General features: G+C 39.3%; 1 protein-coding gene across 5 annotated transcripts in view; it reads right to left on the bottom strand.

Annotated features, from left to right (window-relative positions):
- Utrn (utrophin) overlaps nucleotides 1-23,579 on the bottom strand; it is a 508,244-nt gene that overhangs the window by 53,327 nt on the left and 431,338 nt on the right. For all 5 annotated transcript variants that reach the window (XM_052169847.1, XM_052169848.1, XM_052169850.1 and 2 more), the window contains 4 exons: nucleotides 23,243-23,317; nucleotides 14,609-14,810; nucleotides 7,313-7,398; nucleotides 2,274-2,431 (listed from right to left, as the gene is read on the bottom strand). In XM_052169847.1, coding sequence (XP_052025807.1) covers nucleotides 2,274-2,431; nucleotides 7,313-7,398; nucleotides 14,609-14,810; nucleotides 23,243-23,317 — 521 coding nt within the window. The remainder of the gene's footprint in view (nucleotides 1-2,273; nucleotides 2,432-7,312; nucleotides 7,399-14,608; nucleotides 14,811-23,242; nucleotides 23,318-23,579) is intronic.

The following is a 23,579-nucleotide window of genomic DNA, read 5'->3' as shown; positions in this document are numbered from 1 at the left end:
GCAAACTGGCACAAGAGAAAAGCCAAGTGACTCCAGATCAGCCAAGACACGAATAGGTTCTTTAAGGTAAAAAAATTCTAGAAACTAGAATCAGAAAAATGCGGGGGTGGGTGGGGGGGAGGGGGGGTAGCCATTGTCATATGGGGGGGGGGACGGTAATTCCTTAGTGCTCAGATTTTATTTTTTATTTGTGGGTTTTCTAATGTTCGTACACACAGGTACACTTGCATGCATATTCGCATAAATGCAGAGGCCAGTGGACAACCTCAGTTTTTATTCCACAAGTTCTGTCCTTCTTGTGTTCGAGAGAGCATCTCTCATTAGCTAGAATTCATGGGTAGGCTAGATTAGCTGGCCAGTGAGCCTCAAGGACCCGCCTGTCTCGGCCACATTGATGCTGGGATTCCAAGGATGTGTCGTGTGCTACTACACCTGACTTTACTCGCTTATGGGGATCACAAGCTCAGGTCCTCATGTTTCTATAGCAACTCTTTACAACTGTGGCATCTACATAGCCCCTTCATACTCAATTTAAAAAAAAAAAACAAGAAGAAAGCAAAATGAAAAACCATACGATTCCAGGTAATCTTTCCATATCCATTCTTTAATTCTGTAGCTCAAGTTTATCTAAGATGGTAAATGTATGAAGATGAGAACTCCTTACCTTCCAAACAAAGCAAAAGCCTCTACGAGTGCTTTACAAATGTTTCACAAAAGGAGTCATTGCTACACTCTGCCTATATTTCATCACAGCATCACACTGGAGGCAGACCAGCACAAATATGCCTCACAGGCTCTCTAAGTTTATCAAGATAGATTGTGTGAGGCAACTCAAGTCTTCCTCGAATCCTAATGCTAAATGATTGTGTGTGAGAGCAGAGGTAAATTCCACCAACTGCCTCTTCCCCCAGTGGTTGAGGTCATTCCGAGCACTGACATATATGACTATAAATCATATTTAGAAAAAAAATTATCTAGTTATTTTTTTATTTCTAAAATAAGAAAAAAGGCCATTATAAAATGTAATAACCCATGACATTGATTCTCCTCGAAGATACAGCGTGAGCATTTCTTTTCCTCTCAGCAGTGATAAATCATTGGCTATGCTTTGGGAAAATATCTGTAGGCTTCTGACTTTATGCATATGGATGACATCAGTAGCATTTATAAATGTGCTTATGCACCATAAGCATTTAAAAAAGAAACTGCGGCTCTTGCCCAGGTGAAAATTAGCAGCTCAGAACGGTGCAAAAATTTGTATATGACTTTGTATGCATGTACATATACTCTTTGAGAAAAGATGGCTGTTTTTGTAATGTGTTCATATTTTAAAGGATATTCTCTACAGAGAGCATTAAAGCAATTTTATTCCTTCAATAAGTGAACATGTATCTAAGTCAATATGAGGGTCAATGAATTATGAAGGGATGAACGACCATCAGATTGTTGGTGTTCTTCTGAAGTGCACGGGGCAAGTGTCTTTTTCACCAACAAGAGAGAGCTGTCGGAAAGCTTTTTCGGCACACATCAACCCTGCTGGAACCTTGATCTTCAGGTTCTATGCCTCTAGGACTAAGGAATAAACATCTGTTGTTCCTAAGTCACCCAGTTCATCTATTCTGCTATAGCAGCTTGAGCAGACTAAGACTGGATAGATGTTGGGATAGGCATGGCTTTGTCCCCAGGAAGCTTAGGTGTGCAAGGAAGAAGCAATACAAACCAAATGATTACACACCTCAGTATGATGTCACACTGTAGTGAGGGTGACAGGGCAGAGGATGTGACAGTGGGAAGAGAACTGTCACCTGACAGGCTTGAGGAGGACATTCAGAAACTCAAGAGCTAAGCCGACACGTCAAGAACAGAACAAGTAGGAGAAGAGAGTGTGTGTACAGAACGGAAGTGTATTCTAAAGAGAAGAGCTCATGTCTGAGGGCATGGAAGCTGGAATTAAGTATTACAAGAAGCTGAGCACAGCGGGACAGGTCACAGATATAAGGACAGAGCCAGTGTGTTGCAATTCAGACACTGCACTTCAATCTATACTCCCTGAAAAAGATGTGTATCTATCCAGGTTTTACTATTCCTGGAGTCAAATGTGACTTAAGAAGCAAACCATCAGCTTATAGGGCAGATGCCCCAAACCTCCACTGTTTGATTCACGACTGACTCACTTCTTGGAAAGATCATTAAGTCCTGTTCTCAACACACCATACACACCCACAATGCCCATACCAACCCATACCACATACACCCACGATGCCCATGCCTACCTGCTGGAAGCAGCTGCGGACGCTGGGCTCAATGTTACTGCCCCCGAAGGCTGCTACTTCCCCCAGTTGCCTAGGGACCTGGATGGCATCGTGAAGCAGCAGACCAAGCTGCCGCTGGTCACACATCTCTGTTGGCCCTGCCACCTCCTTAAAGAGACCTACAAAGAGGAAGAATAAGACGTCACCGTTTACCTACTCAAAACGGCATCTTATTGAAAGTGTTATCTTCGGTGAGGTAGCTTGAACTATGTCAACTTAAAAACAAAAACCAAACCAAACCAAAAAAAAAAAAAAAAAAAAAAAAAAAAAAAAAAAAAAAAAAAGAAAAACAAGGAGGGATATTATCCAGATCAGGTGTCTTTTTAGTTCTGAGGCTCTTAATCTGTCAGCTGTAAACAGAACCAGATGCCTTAGAATATTCTTATGTTACAGATTATTACATAAAATCAGGTCAACTAGTAGAACATTACTGTTTTAAGTACTACAAATAAATGTACACTGGTCAATTTTATAGTTTAAGATATTCCCTAGAAAGAGCATGAGGCAAAACTAAGGTTCCTTTATGATTTACAAAAGCAGATCATTATAAAGTATAGATTCACATTTTACAATTGATTATCAACTTTTCATCCACTCATTGCATAGAATGCAATATTCTACGCACAAACATTTCATCTTCCTTTAGGTATGTTTATGCTCATATCTCCTCTGCATTGTAAATACCAAAAATATAAGGAGGCTTAGTTTTTCATTTTAGGAACTTTAATACATTATTTTTTGTTTTATTCTCTGTAATGAAACATTTTTTTCTTTCAATTTTAAGAAATAAAAATGTTTGCATCCTTTGTCTTTCCTCGGCTTTTCCATGCAAAAACAAAGCAAATACTGCTTTGTTTTCTAATATTCTTAAGTCAACAACATTAAAACTCCTTTTCTCAGGCATTTATCTTTGATCTACTATGGGTAACATTTTGAGGATTATAATTAATAGAAGTTTCCCAATGAAGAAGCTAATGTAGTAAAGAACGTTACTTTGTCTGCATGGAGACACACCTAATTTTTAAAAAAAAAATCCCCTTTATCATAGAAATCGACACATTTGGGAGGCAGTGTCAAATTGTAATGGTTCAAAGACATAGTACTTGAGTGTTTATCATGTGTTCATAATCATAAGAATATATAAATACTTAAGATGCCCCTACAAACCATTCTCAAATAATATCCAAAACATAAACAGCAGATGAAATGTCATTCTCCTCGTGTCAAAGGGGAGGATGCTAGCTCTAACAGTGTCAATGGTGAAGTCCCAAAATGAAGCGCACTGAGCGACATCAACACAGTAATTATCATGAAATACAGTTTTAATTATATAAGCACAAGAAGGGGAAGCAAATTCATCTGAGATAAATTAATTACTGTTATTACCTGTTCATTTAGATTTGTTTAGAGCTCCACTTGTTTTGTTATTTGAAAAGAAGGCTTTCATATCCCCCAACACATTGGCCCAGAATTCGTATTGTGATGCTTATTGTGCACCTATGTGCATGTGTAATGATCTTAACAGAGAGGTGCATATTTTAAGAGCATCAATTCTGACCAATGTTCCCACTTCGAGGCACAAAGCTAAGCCACTGAGAGAGTGAGAATACTCATAAAGAAAAAGTGTATAGTGCATGGAAAAGAAGCTACACCCAGTGCTATGTTCTCATTCTTATAGTCAGAGACAAGAGGCAGGATGTGGAGGGTGTGACAAATGGGCCACAACAAGTTTTTAATTGAGAGGCTCTACCAGAGCCTGACCAATACAGAGGTGGATGCTCGCAGCCAACCATCGGACTGAGAACAGGGACCTCAATGGGTGAGCTAGGGGAAGGACTGAAGGAGCTGAAGGGAATTGCAACCCCATAGGAAGAACAACAATATGAATCAATTCAGAAACCCCAGAGCTCCCAGGGAGTAAACCACCAACCAAAGAGGACACATGGAGGGACCCATGGCTCCAGCTGCATATGTAGCTGAGGATGGTCTTATCTGATGTCAGTGAGAGGAGATGCCCTTGGTACTGTGGAGGCTAGATGTCCCAGTGTAGGGGAATGCTAGGGTGGTGAGGTGGGAGTGGTTGGGGGAATACCCTCAGAGAAGCAGGGCGGGGGTGGGTGGGTGGAGGGATGATGAGATAGAGGGTTTGTGGAGGGCAAACTGGGAAGGGGGATAGCCTCTGAAATGCAAATAAATAAAATAATAAAGAAACCCCCCCAAAAAAACCAACAACAAAAAAGAAAGGAAGAAAGGAGGAAGAAGGAAGGAAAGAAAGAAGGAAAGAAGGAAAGAAAGAAAGAAACAACGAAGACTTGAAAAAAAAAATTAAGCCAGAGGAGATCCAAGGGGCTCTCCAAGAGATGCTTGCTGACTGTGCTTCTGCTGATGCCAGGAAGCCCCTGGCCACTTGCAGGAAGGCACATGGAATGTCAGAAACCACTCCAAAGGCATTCTCAGTAAGTCACGATAGGCACAAGTAGGGTAAAGACTCCGATATCAGCCACTGCGAAATGCTTTTCATAGGGATGCCTCCTGCCACTGAGGCTAATGAGCAATTTGTTTTGAATGTTAATTTTAACAAAGAAAATAATAATGAAGAGATGTTCCCACAACACTGGGGAAATCAAAGGTGGAATCAGAGTTGCTCAAGATCTCAATATAAGAAGCAAAACCAAACCTCAGGACATTTCCGGGGCCTCAATATTGAGGAAAAGATTTAGATTAAAGATTTAACCCAAGAGATTTCTTATTTAATTATGTCCTGAAGTGACATCCATCATGAGTTATATAGACTGGTAGAAACTTGCAATGCAGGGGCCTCTGCTTCCTTGCCCAAATGTGAGCACTCAATGCTGTTTTGCAGAAAATGCAAATCTTGAGCTTGAATTTGCATTCATTTTAGAATCCACTCAGCACTATGATGTAACTGTTACTTTTAAAGCCCTTCGGGAGCATATGAAAAACCCCGAATCACAGATGATTAGTTAAGAAAATCTTCCTAATTTTGGAACACTGATTTTTCAGTAATTCTTTCCTTTTCTAATCAGTTTAGAAATGGCTAGTTCTCAGCTTTGGAAAAATCTTTTCCTGATAATGATGAAGATTCCTGAAGTTCTAGACAAAGGGCCATAGACACAACTTTATGAAAGGCTTATGTAGCGCTTCTTCCCTTCTCTCTCTCTACATGGCTTGCAAGGCTCAGACACCCTTAAGTATCCTCAACTCCTGGTTCTACAGTCAGCTTATGCTCCATATAAACCCACAACTCTTTCCTGAACATTCTTTTTAACTTTTGTAAGAAAATCATGCCTTTGCAGTCTAGGCTTGAAACTTGATACTTAAAAACAATCTAACAGTAATCCCTAAAATACATGATGTTGAATGCTTTTAGAAGAAACACAATTTAGTTAGGTTATAAGAACAATGATCAAATACCTTCATTTGGTGAAAAAAATATTTTCTTGATTCTGGGGATAGTCTCAAGAACATTGCTTGGCCTGTGATGGACCACAGAGCTATTAATAGACCCTCACACTACTATTCCTTTCTTATACCCATCTTTTGTCTTCTGATGTCTTCCTATTCAAAAATTATTCTCCACTGTCTCCTCCAAATACACAGATTTATCTGCACAGAATTGTCTAGCAATGGGCTTGGCAGCATCGAGTTATTTATCATACTAAAAAACGTGTGGTCACCATGGTGATGAGTTTGGAGACACATGGAGATGGTGATCATTTACTTGACCACTGCTATTTTTGACAACTTGTCATATATTACCTCAACTTCCTCCCGATGGTACAATGGTCAGTCTCATCTCTCACGCTCTGGTGCACAGCTTAGTGTACCAGGAAACAGAGGTAACATTACTTTTAGCTAGAAGTACTCAAGAGGATCAAGGCACCCATCTAATGACACTTGGTCACTAAGTGGGAGAGATGTAAATGCAGGTCCCTCTCTTGAGCATGCCAAGACATTGTCCAGTAATGCATAGCTAATGAGGCACCAGTGGTTTACTTAAATAACCAAAATAAAAGTTAAAAGTATCTATCATTTCATAATGTCCACATTAAAAATAATACTATTTAGAATTAATGTTAGTAAAAGTTTTAGTCCCTCTTTCTTTCTTCTTCTTTTTAAAGCATTAAACATAAACTATAGGGAGTGGGTCTGATGCCAAGGTCCTGTTCCCCAGTTTTTGACTGATCAATAAAGATACCAGGGAGCAATGACTGAGGGTGGGGCAGGACACTTAGAGTTGCCCAGGAGGACACAGGGAGAATCTGGGGAAGAAGAAGGAGGCAGAAGCAGCAAGAGATGAAGCCAACCAGCGATGTGAGTTTTCACTTGCAGTCATTGAGTTAGTAAAAGCATTTTAAGATTAACTGGAGAGTATGTATGTTTATTTATTTTTTATTTTTTTTTTATCCATGGATGCAAGGGAATCTGAGTGAGGGCTTGTAGTATGGTTCACCTAGAGCTTAAAGTGGGGTAGCAAAAACTACTTGCTACAATAAACAGAAGAAATGAGATTTTTTAAAAGAAAAGAAAAAGGGGCTGTGGAGTCATAAAAAATTGTGTCTACAGATGTATCACTCATATATCTATGAACAGTGGATTGAAAAAAGTTCACATGGTAGCCCCACCCCCCAAAAAAGTTCAACGCCAACATTTTAATGGGTCACACAGCCTTTGACTAGATTCTCACTGACGTATTTCAGCATTCACTTGCTCACCTAATTGTAATGCCTACTAGAATATTTTCATATTTCAATGAATGCACATCTGTGCTTAGTTCTTACTATACTAGTGTACCTCACCCTGGCCCTGTAGTCAGCTTTTCAAATCATACAAATTCTCTCCCTATTGTCATCTGTGTCCAAACTGGTATACACAGTAAGGATCTCCGACATGGAAGCTAGCATGGCAAATTATATAAAGTCGGTGCCCAGTAAATTCAAATATCTTATAAGCACTAGGGTGTAAAGGGTCTTACATACATCGGTATTTTTCTTCTAAGAGGCCTTTGGAGAGAGACATCAATCCAATCTTCAGACTCTGTACCCTGATTTTTCCAGTCCGGCCCCTGAAATTATAAGATGGGTTATATGCATTTAAAACTGTATAAAGTATATTGAATGGCATTTTCTTGAGAGGAAACCACTGCATAATAAATGTGAGTTAAAGATACAGCTTTTCTACTAGGCTTTAACAATTATTACCAAACCTACATCATAATCTCATGACAGTTCAACATCTTTGAAGAAGCCCAGAAAATTACACTGAAGTCCTTTGACACACAACACACAGCCCAAGAACACATGAAAGGAATAGAAAAGCAACAATCATAAAGGCAAATAGATTTCCCTTTAAGAAATGCTATAAGTGAAATCTGTTGGTTTTAAATGTAAAACCAAAAAATCACATCAAAGCTACACAGAGTATGCAAGCATGCTATACAAAGTATGAATTCAACTTTACATAGCAAGAGAAGAATAAATTAAAACCCAAACATAAAAAAATATACGTAGGAAATTATATGTTGAAGACTCAGTGCTTATGAAAATTTAGAACTTGCTGTCTTCATTCACTTTGATCTCTTCCAATGTAGTCTATAAATCACTATTGCAATTTTAATAGTGAATGGTTTCAAATAAGCTGGTGTGGTATCTGTATTAGAGGAAGCATGAAATTGTAATTAAAAATGGAATGTTTTAATTAATCAGCTCAAGGAAATACTTTCACACTAAGCCAGAGAGACATCATTTCAATTTCACATAAGAATTGGAAATATATATATATAAAGTTGTATTGCTATATTTATTGTTTCATAATCTTCATCTGTCTTCAGCTTTGGTTTACTCTCTGAAACTTTTTAGATTTAAGGCACACATATCAAACACTTAGAAACACACAAGCAAATGTTCACTTATTATAAGGCAGATAAGACAGTGTCCTTGTGCAAGGTTAGCTTTCAGGCTATGTTCCTGGTGCTGGTGCTGTCTTGAGCAGGTTTAGGAGGTGTGTCGTTAGAGGAGGGATGGTATTGAAGGTGGACTTTGAGTCCTCTCGCTCTGCTTACTCCTCCAGATCTCATACTGCATCCATGCCTGGCACTCTACCATGATGCTGATGATCTCCTGTGCCCCAGGAACCATGAGCCATAAGAAACCCGACTTTCTATATGTTGCCTTGGTCACAGTGCTTTATCGCAGCAATAGAAAAGTAAATAATACAGGTTGTCATTTACAGTATTTTTAAAATACATAAACATCTGGAATGTGCTTTGTTAGTCATACTAATTAATAGTCTTCCACTTTCAAATGGTAAATGATCAAGTAAATGTCTGCAGACATAGCATGACACCAAATGTATAAATGTTCTTTAAAAGAACCAAAAAAACAAAAACATGCTTAAATTATGGCTAAGTGTGGTAGCAATGCCTGGACTTTGGGCAGTCAAGAGGCAGAAAAATTACAAGTTCTAGCCTAGCCAAGTAACAAGGAATACCAGCCAGTTTCAAAGAAATCATGTTTCTTTCAAAGAAATCATGTTTCTTCGAATCACGTTTCTACTTAATAAACATTTTTAGGGTTTTCCAAATTATCATAGGAAACAGTGTCTATTCTCTTCCAGAGCTGCAAAATGTTTATCCCTGAACACAGACAATTTACTTTTAGAAAGTAATAAAGGTTAAGAAATGAATGTACTAAAGGATTGGTGCAAGAATGTGGGTCAAAACAAACCAGTTCTTTAAGGCGTCAGAACGGTACCAATAGAGCCAACCTCCAAGTCCAGTGGGAAAACAGGAGAGATACAGCATCGGGAAGGCAATTGAAAATGTCAATCATCTACCCAGTCTTCCACCACCATCAGCTATAAAGGCTTACTGTAATCTAGGATCCCAGGATTGGTCTATGAACTTCAGGGAGCAGGAAAATGCAGAGAACCTGATTCTTACTCAATAGCCTCACATACTAGCTAGGGAAGTAAGACAGGCGGATGACTAAAGAAAATACAGAAAATTTCAACCCTTATGTGTGAAAATGAAAAACCAAGGACAAGATGACTGTGGTTGGTAGGTTTTACGGAGAGCACTTTGAATAGTTCCCAGCCTCTCACAGTTAATGAAAAAGTTCAAACTCAAGGCCTGCATTTGGAGCCCAGTGGCCAACTGGTTGTCTTACATGGAGTGGGCTATCCCTAGTTAATCCCTAGTCGTACTGTCCTCCCAGTAAGAAAGAGGAGATTACAATCAGACATGAGATGTCATAGCAAAAGCCTGAGTAAGAGAACATAGGCGTGGTGTAAACACCCCCCCTCCAAAACAAAGGGCAGGGTGAGCATTTATATGCAGGCTCGCTGGCTGATTAATCTGCACGTACATGGGGCCATTCTTGACTGTTTCGATGTCAAGTAAGATATCTAATTGGAGATGCATCTGTGAGCTAATAAAATGTATGAGTGAGTGAGCGATCTAGCCCAATAGCTAAGTATTCAATTCCCAGGACAGTTTTTGTAAGTGACTTCTGAAATTACTTTAACTGTGAAGTTAAGTACCTTCAAAATTATATTCCTCTCAGGATAGTGGGGGAAATATAACTTACTATAACAAATGAAGCTACTATTCTCTATAGAGAAAAAAAATGTTTGAACCAAGTGTTCCAGACTATTGCTCTGAAGCATGATTTAAATGGTTTGGATTTCCATTAAATCTAGAAGGAAGATTGTGAAATTAAGACTTCTTAACCTAGCAAGATGAAGACTGAATGAGGCTGTGAATTCATAAATGGAATCGATTTGATTGCTACGGTTTATAAAGCCCCCTTTTACACATATTAGCTTATTTGCCTTTCATATTCACCTTTTGTGTGGTAAGCTGTTCAGATATTTTTACCTAAATTTTCCAGATACTGAGATGCCAAAGTTAAGTGGTTGCCAAGTAACATAGCAACCAGGGCACAAAACTGGTAATATGAGGAGGAGCTGGGTATATGTTAGACCTTGAAAGTTTAGTTGATTTTTATAAAGTATGATGGCTAAGCTATACCAATATGATAAGACTATGCATGCAACCAGGGAAATAAAATCTACAAATTAGCCCGGTAACTATGATTAACTTGTAACAGGTGGTTACAGATAAACTCTGGCATCTTAGTGTGTTGGTTTTTCAATCAGTTAAATAGAGGGCAAAATGGAAAGATCATATCACATCTCTAAGTCATATGTGTATTAGAATTCTTTCATCTCCTCTATCTGCATGACTCATTATTTCAAGTTGAAGTTGAGAAGGTCTGTTCTGGTTACATCATATGGCAATACATCAAGGAGTTGAAAATTCATAACAATGCTATAGTTTACATCTGAAAAAGTCCCTGAGGACCACATGTTAACAGCTTGGTCTCCAATGTGGTGGTGCTCTTTGGATGCAGAAGAAACTTTAAGAGCCAGGGTCTATTAGATTACCTCGGAAAGGCAAGCCCGCCAAGGAGAAAACAGGAATGTCTTCTCTTTCTTGCAATTCTTGGAGTGTTTTGTTCCATTAGTGGTCCCATCATGCTGTGCTACCTCACCTACAGCCAGGGGCAAGCCAGTCACGGGCTGAAACCTCGCAGATGACTATCCAAAATATACCTCCCTCTGTGTGAGCTGATTTCATCAGCTGCTTATGATAGTGTTGTGTGGTGGTTTGAATATGCTTGGACCATGGGAAGTGGCACTATTAGGAGGTGTAGCCTTATTGGAGGAGATGTGTCACTGTGGAGGTGGGCCTTTGAGGTGATATATATGCTCAAGCTTCAGATCAAGATGTAGAACTCTCTGTCCTTCCACCACATCTGCCTGGACTCTGCCATGATGATAATAGACTGAACCTCAGAAATAGTAAGCTAACTCCAATGAAATGTTTTCCTTTACAAGACTTGCCTTGGTTGTGGTGTCTCTTTACAACAACAGAAACCCAAACAATGAATGACTAAATTAATGAATGGATAGGTAAATCAATGTAACTCTTTCAAGAAGTCTGCTCTCATCTCTTGGGTATTCCTATAACTCGGCCACATAAAACTTTTAACTAGCTGAACACAGGCAACATTTTTAAGTTCAAAGCCTTTGGAAGGTCCCTGTAATATCCAGGATCTCTGCTCTGGATTGAGTAAAATTATAGTTGATCAGATTCACTCAGAGGAACACTGCTTGAAGTAGAGTTAACAGTCATTGCTCAGATAAACAAATGAGCCGTGTATGGTAGAGAAATTCAGGTAGTCAATGCTGGACATCAGCGATCACTGCCTACAGAGTAACCAACTTTTCCTTAGCTTAATTCATTTATTCCAAGATAGAAAGGGAGACCGAAGGATGTCCCAGAATGGTGATTGATATGTTTCATTGGCATAGAGGGGAAATAAGCTTCTCAGGATTTTTTTTTATCCATGAAAATGAAAACAATGACACATTTTGAGGTATTGTTTTTCTAGTAAAAGAAATATTTCCATGTAGCAGTTCCATGTTTTCACATCTGGCAGTTAGAAATGGGATTGTGCCAACATTTAAATCCCAGAAAATGAATCACAACATTTTGCACACTGGTCGGGTCCTAACAAAGAGTCACTGCTTCCTCATTCTAGAACATAACCAGCCTCTGTATATGTTTTGAGCTTAACTGTGTTCCCTGGCATTTACATGCTGAAGTCCTAACTCTTTGTATCTTAGGACACTGCTTTTTGTGCCAACAGAATCTTTAAAGAATCAGTTAAGATGAAGTTGGAAGGGGAGACCGTGGTCTAGAATGTCTGATGCACTTGTAGATAAAATGAGCAGGCAGAGCAGAAAGAGGAGAGACAATGGAGGGCTAAGAGAGAGGGTGTGGAGAAAACAACACACCAGTCAGCCCCACCAGCACCGTGGGCTCAGTCTTTCAGCCTTTACAGATGTGAGCGAAAGATGTTTAAGCAAGCTTGTCTATTAGGTTTTGTTTCAGCAACCTAGAAATCTAAAATTGTCATAGTGGGACCCTGCTAGGGGGAAGAGTGTTCTCCATAAACTTTGATCAAGTTATCCTTCTCTTTGCTATTTCACAGGGTCAGATGAAGCTCCCAGATGTTCTCATTTAGCTTTCTTTCTGAGATGGGACTCCATGTTACAGGCTACTGCACAGAAAACATTGAAATAACGAGCTCTTTGTGGTGAATTTATTGTAGAAAAGATGTCCTTTGAGGCTTTAAAACAGTGATGAGCAAATTAATGAGATACTTATGCCAAAATTAATATTGTACCCAAGAAGAATTACAACTTTGTATTAAAAAGCAACATAAAAGACACCAGGCAGCAATGTATTACAGTAAATCCTCTTTTCTTTCTGACAACTGAGCCTCATTCTTAAGCACATGGCTATCTTTTTATTTTTTTTTTTAAAAAAAACATTGATATTTGTTACTATTGAAAGATAAAGGGCTTTTTTCTAATGAAAAAAGTAAATAAAATTATAGATAAATCATGTCTATTATCATCATTTATTTCTTACACAGAATCAATCAGCTATTGAACTTGTCCATTTATGAGCTATCATCTATATTCTTTGATTTATGAACTATCACCTTCTTTGTCTTCAAATCAAAGGCTGACAAATGTAAATCTTCACGTAGCTACTTAATGAGAACTAACTTTTGAAATTCAAGAAAAAAGCAAGTCTTCATTTTCCTCTTTCATTTTTGCATACTTCAACCCCCTACCAGAGAATGAATAATTCCCAACATTTCTGAAATGTCAGCTCACAGCAAGTCTTTTTATAACTGATTAGTGCACAAATACATTGTCAAAATCAAAAGGGTCACATACATGTGGGATGTGCTGGGCTGGAAGTTTTGGGTACTCTTTATATGCAGTGAGAAAAACCCTTCAAGTATACATGTTAGTGTCCTATAGCATCAATTATTAAGGCAAGACCACCTTATAAAAATATAACCATAATTACAATGAAGCTATTATCTAAAGAAAAATCAAGTTTTATTCATTGTTGCCCAAATTACTCTCAAACCACCACCATAGAAAGTTATAGAGCCTCTTATATGCTAAACATCATTTTAATTCGAAGTGAATGTCAGTTTTTGTTTTCTTGTTGAAAATAATAATCTAAGATACAAAGACAAAGAACAAAGACAAATCAAGCAAGCAGCTCAGGTTTCCCTAGCTGCTTCCTGACAGAGAATGGCACCTCCCTGGCCTTCACTGACTAACCAAGTCATGAAAGAATAATTACATCTGGCCTCTTATCCTATTGTTGGGAGCTGAAGGACCTGGAAAATCAGTTACTTCTAAACAATCAAAATAAACCTTTCCACTGGGCAAAAGGATTATGAACACATCTTTTTAAAGAAATCACATTAGGGTCTGAGATGTAGCTCAATGATAAAGTGTTTGCTTCCACTTGAAAACTTGTTCCTGAGTTAAAACTTTACATGCTCCACTATGTTCATAGCAGCCCTATTTATAATTGCCAGAAGCCGGAAAGAACCCAGGTATCCCTCAACAGAAGAGTGTATGCAAAAAATGTGGTATATCTACACAATGGAGTGAGTACTATTTAGCCATTAGAAACAATGAATTCATGAAATTCTTAGGCAAATGGATGGAGCTAGAGAACATCATACTAAGTGAGGTAACCCAGACTCAAAAGGTGAATCATGGTATGCACTCACTAATAAGTGGATATTAACCTAGAAAACTGGAATACCCAAAACATAATCCACACATCAAATGAGGTACAAGAAGAAAGGAAGAGTGGCCCCTTGTTCTGGAAAAACTCAGTGAAGCAGTATTCTGCAAAACCAGAACGGGAAAGTGGGAAGGGGTGGGTGGGAGGATAGGGAAAGAGAAGGGGGCTTATGGGACTGTCGGGGAGTAGGGGGCTAGAAAAGGGGAAATCATTTGAAATGTAAATAAAAAATTATATCGAATAAAAAAAATTTCTAACCTCATAATATGTACAAAAAGCGTCCCAAGCCATGGTGTCCAACACTCCTGAAGTGACCTCCTTTTCCACGCACTGCCCCTCATCCTGTGCGACCTCCTCTACAACTCCTAGCTCCGCCCCCTATCTCCCCATCCCCCCCCAAAAAAACTTTAGTATCACCCATTAATGAGGGTGACAAAGAAGGAGGAGGACGAGAAGGAAGAGGAGGAGGAGGAGGAAGAGGAAGAGGAGGACGAAAAAGAGTCGGAGGCGGTCATAGCACCAAGTTTATTATCAATGTGCTTCACTGACTTATGATCATTTAAAGGATAAATTACAAACTTACGTGTCATACACGTTGAGCAGCCAGTTGAGACACATATCAACACAGAGTGGAACATTGACCAAGTCCTTGTGCAACTGTTCAAGCCCGTCGTAAGCTGTGGTCAGACAGTTGATGACATCGGGGACACTCAGGAGCTGATCATTTTGGTTCAGTTTGTGCTGCTTGAAAACTTCATTTGTTGTATTCAGCTCTAAGAGATCCACTAATCGGATGGGAAGAAAGAATTAGAGAGCATCCTTGTTTATAGACTCTCTGACTTTTTCAATACAGAAATGAATAGTCTCCAAATTTATTCCAAACATTAATATCCCAATTAACAACACTGTTCACCTCATGTTAGCTGGCGAACAGTCTCTATACCACTTCCTAATTACTTTTTAAATTTTCTGAAGTTATTCTTAAGTAATTCTCATAGAAACATCAAAGTTGCACATATTGATGAGGAACTCTATGATTTCAACAGATATCTACACTATGTGATGTTTCAATCTGGGTAACCTATCATTTCCTCAAACATTTATCAAGTGCGTAGGGATGACATTCAAAAGTCCTTTATTCTAACTCTTTGAAATGTAAAGCAAATTTTGTTATCTATAGTCACAACCACAGACACCAGAACCTTAGTTCTAATTATAACCTGTAATTATGTAATTATGGCCTATCAACCAGTTATTCTCCACACCACTGTCAAGCTAACCACTCCTTAACAGGATTTAAAAATGTATATAATGGCACTAAAAGGTCACTGGAGATAAGTTTTCTTTAGAAAAATGAAGCAAACAAATAAACAAAAGAACTAGATTTCATAGGAAACTAATAGCTCTCTTCCACCTGAAAAGAGTCAAATCAGAATTATTCTGAACAACTGAAATCAAGCCAAGTTGCTTTGCCTTTTAGACAACCTGTAGCTAAGATGGATTGCTACTGCTTTGCGGATCACTAGCCTTCTTGTATTTATTTGTTTCTGTCTTTACTCTTCATATATAAAGCACAGATGGAGGCTAAGGCCAGTGCTAGAGCATGCAGGGTGTGCAAGGAGCTCTTTCTTAAGCACTCTGGTTATACCACTAACAGGCAGAAGGAAGACACCTAAGAGAAGAACGGACAATGTTCTGTGAGAGCAGACACAGGCTACAAACTCGTGGTTGGAAATGTTGTAAAGGAAATATTTTGCATTTTTACTTTTTGACCTTCTACCTTCCTGGTGGTTTTGTAACATTTGCATAAACTCACCTATTTTATGCAGCTGTTGTGGATAAGACTCAAGTCTAACACCAATGTTTCATATATGCCTTATGTATGTGGTCCTAAAGTAAGCTGATAAAGTACTTTGAAAGAACGATGCTTATTTCTGTGTCTGTGTATATATCTGTATGCCACGTGACTTCGGATGTCCTTGAAGGTTTGGATCCAGAGTGATCAGTGAGTCACCTGATGTGGGTACTGGGAACCGAACCCTGTTCTTCCAAAGGAGCAGCAAACATTTTGCTGAGTCATCTCTAGCCCCTTATAAAGTATTTTTAATATGACTGCTGTGATTCATCAGCCAAGGTCAGGCATGCAATTCTCCAACCATGTTAGCAAACCACAAGCTTCAATACTGTGGGATTCAAATTGTAGATGTTTGGATTAGGGATACTTGGTCAAAAGACAGCTTGAAAAGACTCCCTAGAAGGTAAATTTTTTTACTTGCCGGGCGGTGGTGGCGCACGCCTTTAATCCCAGCACTTGGGAGGCAGAGGCAGGTGGATTTCTGAGTTCGAGGCCAGCCTGGTCTATAAAGTGAGTTCCAGGATAGCAGGGCTACACAGAGAAACCCTGTCTTGAAAATACCCCTCCCCCCCAAAGAAGGTAAATTTTTAAATAGTCTTTGAAATATAAGATAGATAAGATATAAGAGATCCAGGAAAGCAAGGAAGGGGGGGATATTCAAATGCAGTATCTTCCAGGAAAAGATTTGTAGGATTAAATATTTATAAACTTGTTCCACCCCACCAAGCTTCTGCACCAAGCCCAGGAGGGTCTCACTCAGGGCAGCGTTCACTGTCGCTGCTGAGCCAATCTCTTCCAGCTAGCTCTCACAGCATCCCAGCTGTGTTTCTTCTCTGCCATAGACTCTGTAAACAGTGAGAGTCCCACGCTTCTGCCAAGCACCCACTCCTTCCAAGTATCCAGTAAAGCATGACTCTTAAACTTGAATAGTTAACTAACTATATTTATGTATAAGAAACTCCCAATTTCACAATGCCAATTTACAATGAAAAGGTCTTATCCCAGTATTTCTAACCTCTCCAAAACACCAGAAATATGTCTGAAGCAGCGCCTCTGTCTCTCCCCTCCAATCATTGGCCTCTCAGTGCCTCCTCTCTCCCCTCCAATCACTGGCCTCTCACTGTCTCTCTCTCCGCCCCTCACTACCCTTAGCTCCTCCTCTTCTCTCCCCTCCAATCACTGACCTCTCACTGCCTCTCTCTCCGCCCCTCAGTTCCCTTAGCTCCTCCTCCTCTCTCCCCTCCAATCACTGGCCTCTCACTGCCTCTCTCCGCCCCTCACTTCCCTTAGCTCCGCCTCTTCTCTCCCTTCCAATCACTGGCCTCTCACTGCTTCAATGTGAATGGATAGGAAATATCTTGCAACAAGATATTGCTTTAGAAAAGATAGAAATTCAAGTTACTCTAGGATTCTACTAGAGAAAACAGATGGCAGTTAGTGTCAAGTGTGACACATGAGGCAGCTACTGTACACAAAGCCTCTAGCCCCTAAAAGAGATTGTTCCTTATAGTTAACTTTCAGTTACTTCTTAGCAAGCTGCAAACAAAACCAAGCAGACCATCAAACTACTATGGACTTAATGAATATGGAAATGACCCAATTCTCAACATACAGGCATGGGAGATGGCAGACTGGCACTAATTTAAAGTTTTCCCACAGAAATGTTTGCTTCATCTTCATTTTCCAATTTTTTTAGCACTGATAAACATCTAAGTGGAACTTAAAACATTTAAGCAACTACTTCTTTCTTCTCTAATAAACTATCCCAAGCCCCCAATATGAAATCATTTAACAATTAATCAAAGAAACAGCTTCCTTTGTATCTGTGTACTTGTAGCAGATGACAAACGAATAATTTTAAACTTTAATTACATTTATGAAATGTGTCTATGCTGGCTGTTTAAATGACATTTTTTTCAAGCTGACTACAGTAAAAAAGATGTATGTTAAAATTACATAGACAAATACAACTTCTAAAATAACTCAAAAGAGAAGACTTCTTAAAAAGACTCGAGCAGGAGACAAAGTAATTCTAAGAGGACAGTCCTTTTCTTTTAGATGCCAACAATATCACAGCTAAATGTATGCTGCTAACAAAAATAATTTGCATAAGCATTCCATGAGCTTGAAATAGTGCCAAAAAAAAAAAAAAAAAAAAAAAGACCAAGAATAAATGACCTGGGAATCATCTATATGTTTCATTATCATTTTGCTTTGTTTCTTGCTACTATAAATTATTTTCAGTACTGAACCTCAGGAAAGCAGTGGCAAAATCCACCTGCTACAGAATCTGACAAAGGGCCCTGCTTAATAAAGGACAGTAGATGGAAAAGCACAGTTCTCCACAGATACAAAGAAATATATTCAATTACTACCAGAATGTTAAGATTTCTGAATTCCAACACTAATTATGCCAGCTGAAAAACACACAGAGACAATAGACCAAATTGCAAAAACATCATTCCGGGATCTGTCCACCCTTCGCTCGGTTCAGAAAAGCCTCCCTTGTTATCCATTCTGGGACCCAGACAGTAATTCGCCACATCCCACAAACGATCGTGTCTTGAATTTCCAGTGATTTACTCTGACATTTTGACTTAGTGCCTAAGCCAAGCAGGAATCTTCCTGAAGCGTGTCACATTTTGGTACCTTTTAAAGAACAGACTACATTTAAATCACAGGAAATTATGATTTTGTCTCTTCAGAGGGAGAGAAATGACAGCTCGGTCATGCATGCGGTAAATGGAACAAACAGGCAATTTGTTTTCTAAGCAAGTTACAGACTTTTCTAAATTCCCACATATGAAGTACGGGGGGAGGGGGGATCAAAAAGCCCTGTCCTTGTGGGGGGAGGGTAAAACTGACAAGCACAGAAGGACACTGTTGAGTACCTGACCTGGGGCTTTGGGCTTCTGTCCAGGTCGTGGCTGTGTGCTCCAGCCTTCTGAGCACCCACCCATGTCCTCTTCCTCGGACACTGGGAATCACTTCTGCACTCAGGTTTTCAGGCTTGGAATTTTAATCTCCAGGGATGATGCCTCATGCATCTTCACTGCACAGCATCTCCTTAGATGATCCCAGATTCCCTTTCCTGCCTCTTGTCTCCTAGTGGACACCAATCTGTTCCCATTGCTCGGTCCCCTGCTCAAGAGTTCTAACCATTGTCTTTCAGAAACTTCTACCTTGCTGTGTTCCAAACCAAACCCTGACTCTCTTCTGAAATCTGGTCTAAGACTCTTTAGCAGTCCTAGGACCTTCTACCCTTCATCCTTTACAATTCGCCAACTACCAAGCCCTTTGCAAACCAGGCACAGTCAGGCAGTCCTATGAGTCCTATGAGTCCTATGAGTCCTTCCAGTGGGTTCAGCCTCAGTCATCTTTGGCAAGGACCATCTACCCATTCTATTCCCACTTGTCTTCATGCTAAAATATTATTTAGCACACATACCCTCTACTTGGTAATATCTTTTGGCTGTCTCAAAGAAGAAAATGATTGTATATTACCGAATTGTAGACAGAAAAAAATTTCCAAACTTTAAAGCCAATACCATGGAGATCAAAAATACTAAAGAAATTAGAAATGGTTTCACCTTGTCAAACATCTCTTTTCCTAGAACTAGGGGGGTATAAACAGGAGGAATACAAGGTCAAGGGCAGCCTGGGCTACATAGTGAGTTCTAGGACATTGGGGCTACATAGTAAGATATTGTCTTGATAAGTAATGTTAGTAATAGCTAATAATAATATCTCCAAATCAGAAATTTCAAGAAAAAATTTTAATTGAACCCTGAAGGAATCTCAATGGAATTTAGGGTTGAAACCTCTGGATACTGAGTAAGCTAATCTATCATAATACATTGGTTGACACTCTCTGACCTGTATCCAAGCATTTTATATATATGTGTGTGTGTGTGTGTGTGTGTTTATGTATGTATGTGTATATGAATGTATATTTATATATTATATATTATATATGTTGTATATTACATATTTTTATATGTTGACTAAAAGACCATGTGTGTATATGTGTGTGTGTGTATGTAATATATAAAGTGCATAGTGTGTTGAAGAAAACAAGAATACACAATCTGTTACACACCAAAGAAAATGAACATACTAGCATCATATGTATTTATGCGCCATCATGATCACAAGGGTAATCTCTAACCTTTGCATTTACTTTTAGTTCTTAAAAGCATGTGTGTACCATAAATAGAACAGTGTTTAGTTAAGCAAGGCTTTGAACTATACATAAATGAAACTGAACTATACAAATTTCATTTGCTTTTTTGACTTTTCCCACTTAGTTTTATAGCTTTCACATGTACCATGCTGATGCTCATGGTTAGTTCATTCAGGTTTGGCTGATGTATAGTAACATAATTTGCGTAAGTCAAAATTAAATCTGACTATGACAAAGCATGACTCTAAATCTTTCACATGTCTTCTAGTACACACCTATGTCTCCTTCAAGTTCATATCTTGTTCAGGAAGGCCTACGTGATTCCAGCTTTGCAACAGAAACTATAGGAGGGCTAAGGTAGGGAAGAACAAAGCAGAGACTCTTCCTTCTCATAAAAATGTAATTCTTTTGGAAAGGTAGACAAGAAGTATGTAAAAAGAATATTAAGAATTATGATTCTGACCACGTATGTGTCTTTGTGCCTAAGACAAGCACTGCAATTATATATATATATATATGAAAAGTTACCAGGAGTGAGGGAAGAGAAGTCAAGTTATTAGAGCACAGCTGGCAGCATGAGAACCAAGGGATAGCACACACTAGTCATGGGAAGATGGCAAATGTGAAGAGCTGGACCCAGAGCTTTTAGGCAGGAGAAACTAGGTATAATCTGCCAGGCCAGCCATCAATTTGAGCGGTTGGGAGAAAAATAAAGGAAGTAGGGAGACAGAGAGCAGATACCAGCCAGGCAGAGGCCAGCACTCTAAAGGGAGGGCAATCTGCTGAAAGCAAGAACATTCTGTCCACTTTCACTGTTCCCTTTGCATCTGAGCCCTTTGCATGTTGGAATGAGTCTCTTGCCTTGCTCTATCTCCTGAGCATTCTCGGAGCCAAAGAAATAAATGAGGACTGGCAGAATAAAGACAAATGTGCTCTCTCCTTATGCTGGCAAGAGGGCACTATGATGAGTGCAGATATGCACAGAATGAGAGGTGACCATGACCTCGAAGCCACTGTGTGTAGAGACAGGTCAACCTCCTGACACAACAACTCTTATGCCAGGCAAGCAAAGTGAAAAACAGCACTTTCGGGCCCTTATAAAAATGCTGGGAAAATTAGAAACAGGTGGCACAAGCATGAAAATTGTAGAAGAAGTAAATTTTAGATAGCATCAGGAAGGACTAAAAGACGGCAGCCTATGGAAGATGAGCCAGGGCGCTTCAAGTAAACAGAATTTGAGAGCAAAGAGTTCATCTGGTCAAAGACATAAATGTAACAAGAAGTATAGAGACCCCAGGCTGGAGCCCTGTGGTGGCCAGAGGCAGTGGGGAGGAAGAAGCCAGTGGCTGTCAGGAGATCCCTGAAGCTATTTAAGCTTACACAAACTGGAGGCAATGTCCGCTGTACATTATAAACTACCTTTTAGCTCAGAGACTGGAGGAGTCTCTCTTCTGTTCCTCTCGGGTTTGAACGAGATCCTTCAGGAGTAAAAGAACGCAAGAAAGCATACCCTAAGTGCATAAAGAGGGTTCTCTACCCAGGTGTATAACAGAACTTTGGTAACATGGTCACTGTGTTAGGAAACAGTCTTTGACCAGTGGAAAGTCCGTGTCTGGGTCATCTGCCCCCATTTTATAACTCAATAGGCCTGGACAGACAAGTCTAGCTGGATATTGGGTTCGAAACTATTATCACCACAGACACACTGAGGAGATAGACAAACTGCCTTCTGTTCACAGTCTGCATCTGGTCCCAGTCTCATCCAATAAACAGATCTCTAGCCAGAGTGTGAGGGCTCCCATGGTTTGAACAGGTCATTCTGGAACATGTGCTGTGAACTGCTACAACCTGCTGACTCCCTTTGAGCCTGCGGGGATAACGCAAGACCTGAGGTCACCTCCTCGTTGCTTTCTGTGGCTTATATATTGCTCTTTCTTGGCCTGTTAGACTTCTCATCCAAAAGGAACTTAGGTATTTTCTTATTTACCACTTTGTGGGACTCTACCTTCTCTAAGTGACTGAACATTTCTCTTTGCTCGACTCTGCTCACCCAGCCAACTTCAAATAGATCCATAACTTATATTTAGCTATTGAAATTTTATTTTCTTTCATGTGTATGTGTGTGTGTGCGTGTGTGTGTGTGTGTGTATGCATGTGGGGTGCAACTGTGAGTATACGGGAATCAGAGGACAACTTACAGGAGTCGGTTCTCTCCTTCTACCATGAGATCCAGGAACAGAAGTCATTGGTCATGTACAACATATACTTCTTCCATATGAGACACTACACAGCCCTCCCATGATTGTTTCTAAGAAACCCAATTTTTGACCCTAACATATCATTTTTCTGAAGGTAGTTTTCAAAACTTTACTGAGCTACCCAGGCAGATAGCAGCTCTTAACAAAGAGCAGAAAACAAGCGTTTATGGAATTGTCCAAATCTCCCAATACTTAAAGTACATGCAAATATTACTCTGCATAATAGGATCTAGTAAGGCTTAAATGTTGCTTGGGTCAGGTCAATAATCCAAGCAAAGACAGAATCCAGAAAGCCTAAATCAATACTCTATTTACAAGGATGTCTGATTACTTTTTGATCTTCTCTGCATAAAAAGAACTTTGGTTAAAATGACCACCATAGAATATCTCATGAGCATGCTCTCCACAGGGAAAAATTCATTAACAATGCAAATAACTTCTGTCATATTTAAAGGAAAAGAGAATTTTCTATCATGTTTATGGTTTCAGGTCCCAGACAAATCAGCAATGTGACTGCTTCGAATTTCTCTTTCATGATTGTCTTGAGTCAAACAGCTTGGAATCCCACAGTTTGAAGTAGACAAAAAGGACTTACTAGGCACTAACCTACTACTTTGATTCAGTGGCTTAATCTTTTAAAACTGGCTGGCAGTATAATTCTCGAAAGTGCTTTTCCTGTGTTTTGATTAATTTTGTGCTCCGAATGCGAGTGGCAGGGCTCACTGGTTTTGCCAGTACACACGGATGGCACCAACCACGAAGCATGGGTAGAAATGTGGCTAACTCCTTGAATGAGGGGCACTGAAAGTCAGACCGACTCTGCAACCACACCAGCCTCTCCATTTGTCTCTGTCTTAACACTAATAACAACAAAGTCAACCTCCTAAAACACAAGGTGAGTCAGTTAGTGTGATAACTCACAACATAATGCTTTTTGCAGCCTTCGAATTTTGATTGCTGTGCGGTAGGCAGAGAAACGTACATTATTCAGATCAGCTGAAATGGAAGAGAGAACAAGTTAAAAGCCTGATTATTATTTAACTTATACCGAATGCCAAGAATGAACATATTTGCTTATTTTGGATCATGGAAAAATGTGTGTGTTCACAAGAAAAAAAAATCTTCCTAAATTTCACATCAGTCTATAAATATAATCAAATGATTGTTCATACCATATTGGGAGACATTGTAAAACAGTCTTATACAGAAAACTCAAAATCCCTTTCCATGAACAAATCATAGAACTCAGATGCCTCTT

The sequence above is a fragment of the Apodemus sylvaticus genome, chromosome 23 (genome assembly GCF_947179515.1).
Source record: "Apodemus sylvaticus chromosome 23, mApoSyl1.1, whole genome shotgun sequence".
Lineage (NCBI taxonomy): Eukaryota > Metazoa > Chordata > Mammalia > Rodentia > Muridae > Apodemus > Apodemus sylvaticus.
Note: the sequence above shows the minus strand (reverse complement) of the source record. Positions and strands in the feature narration are given on the sequence as shown.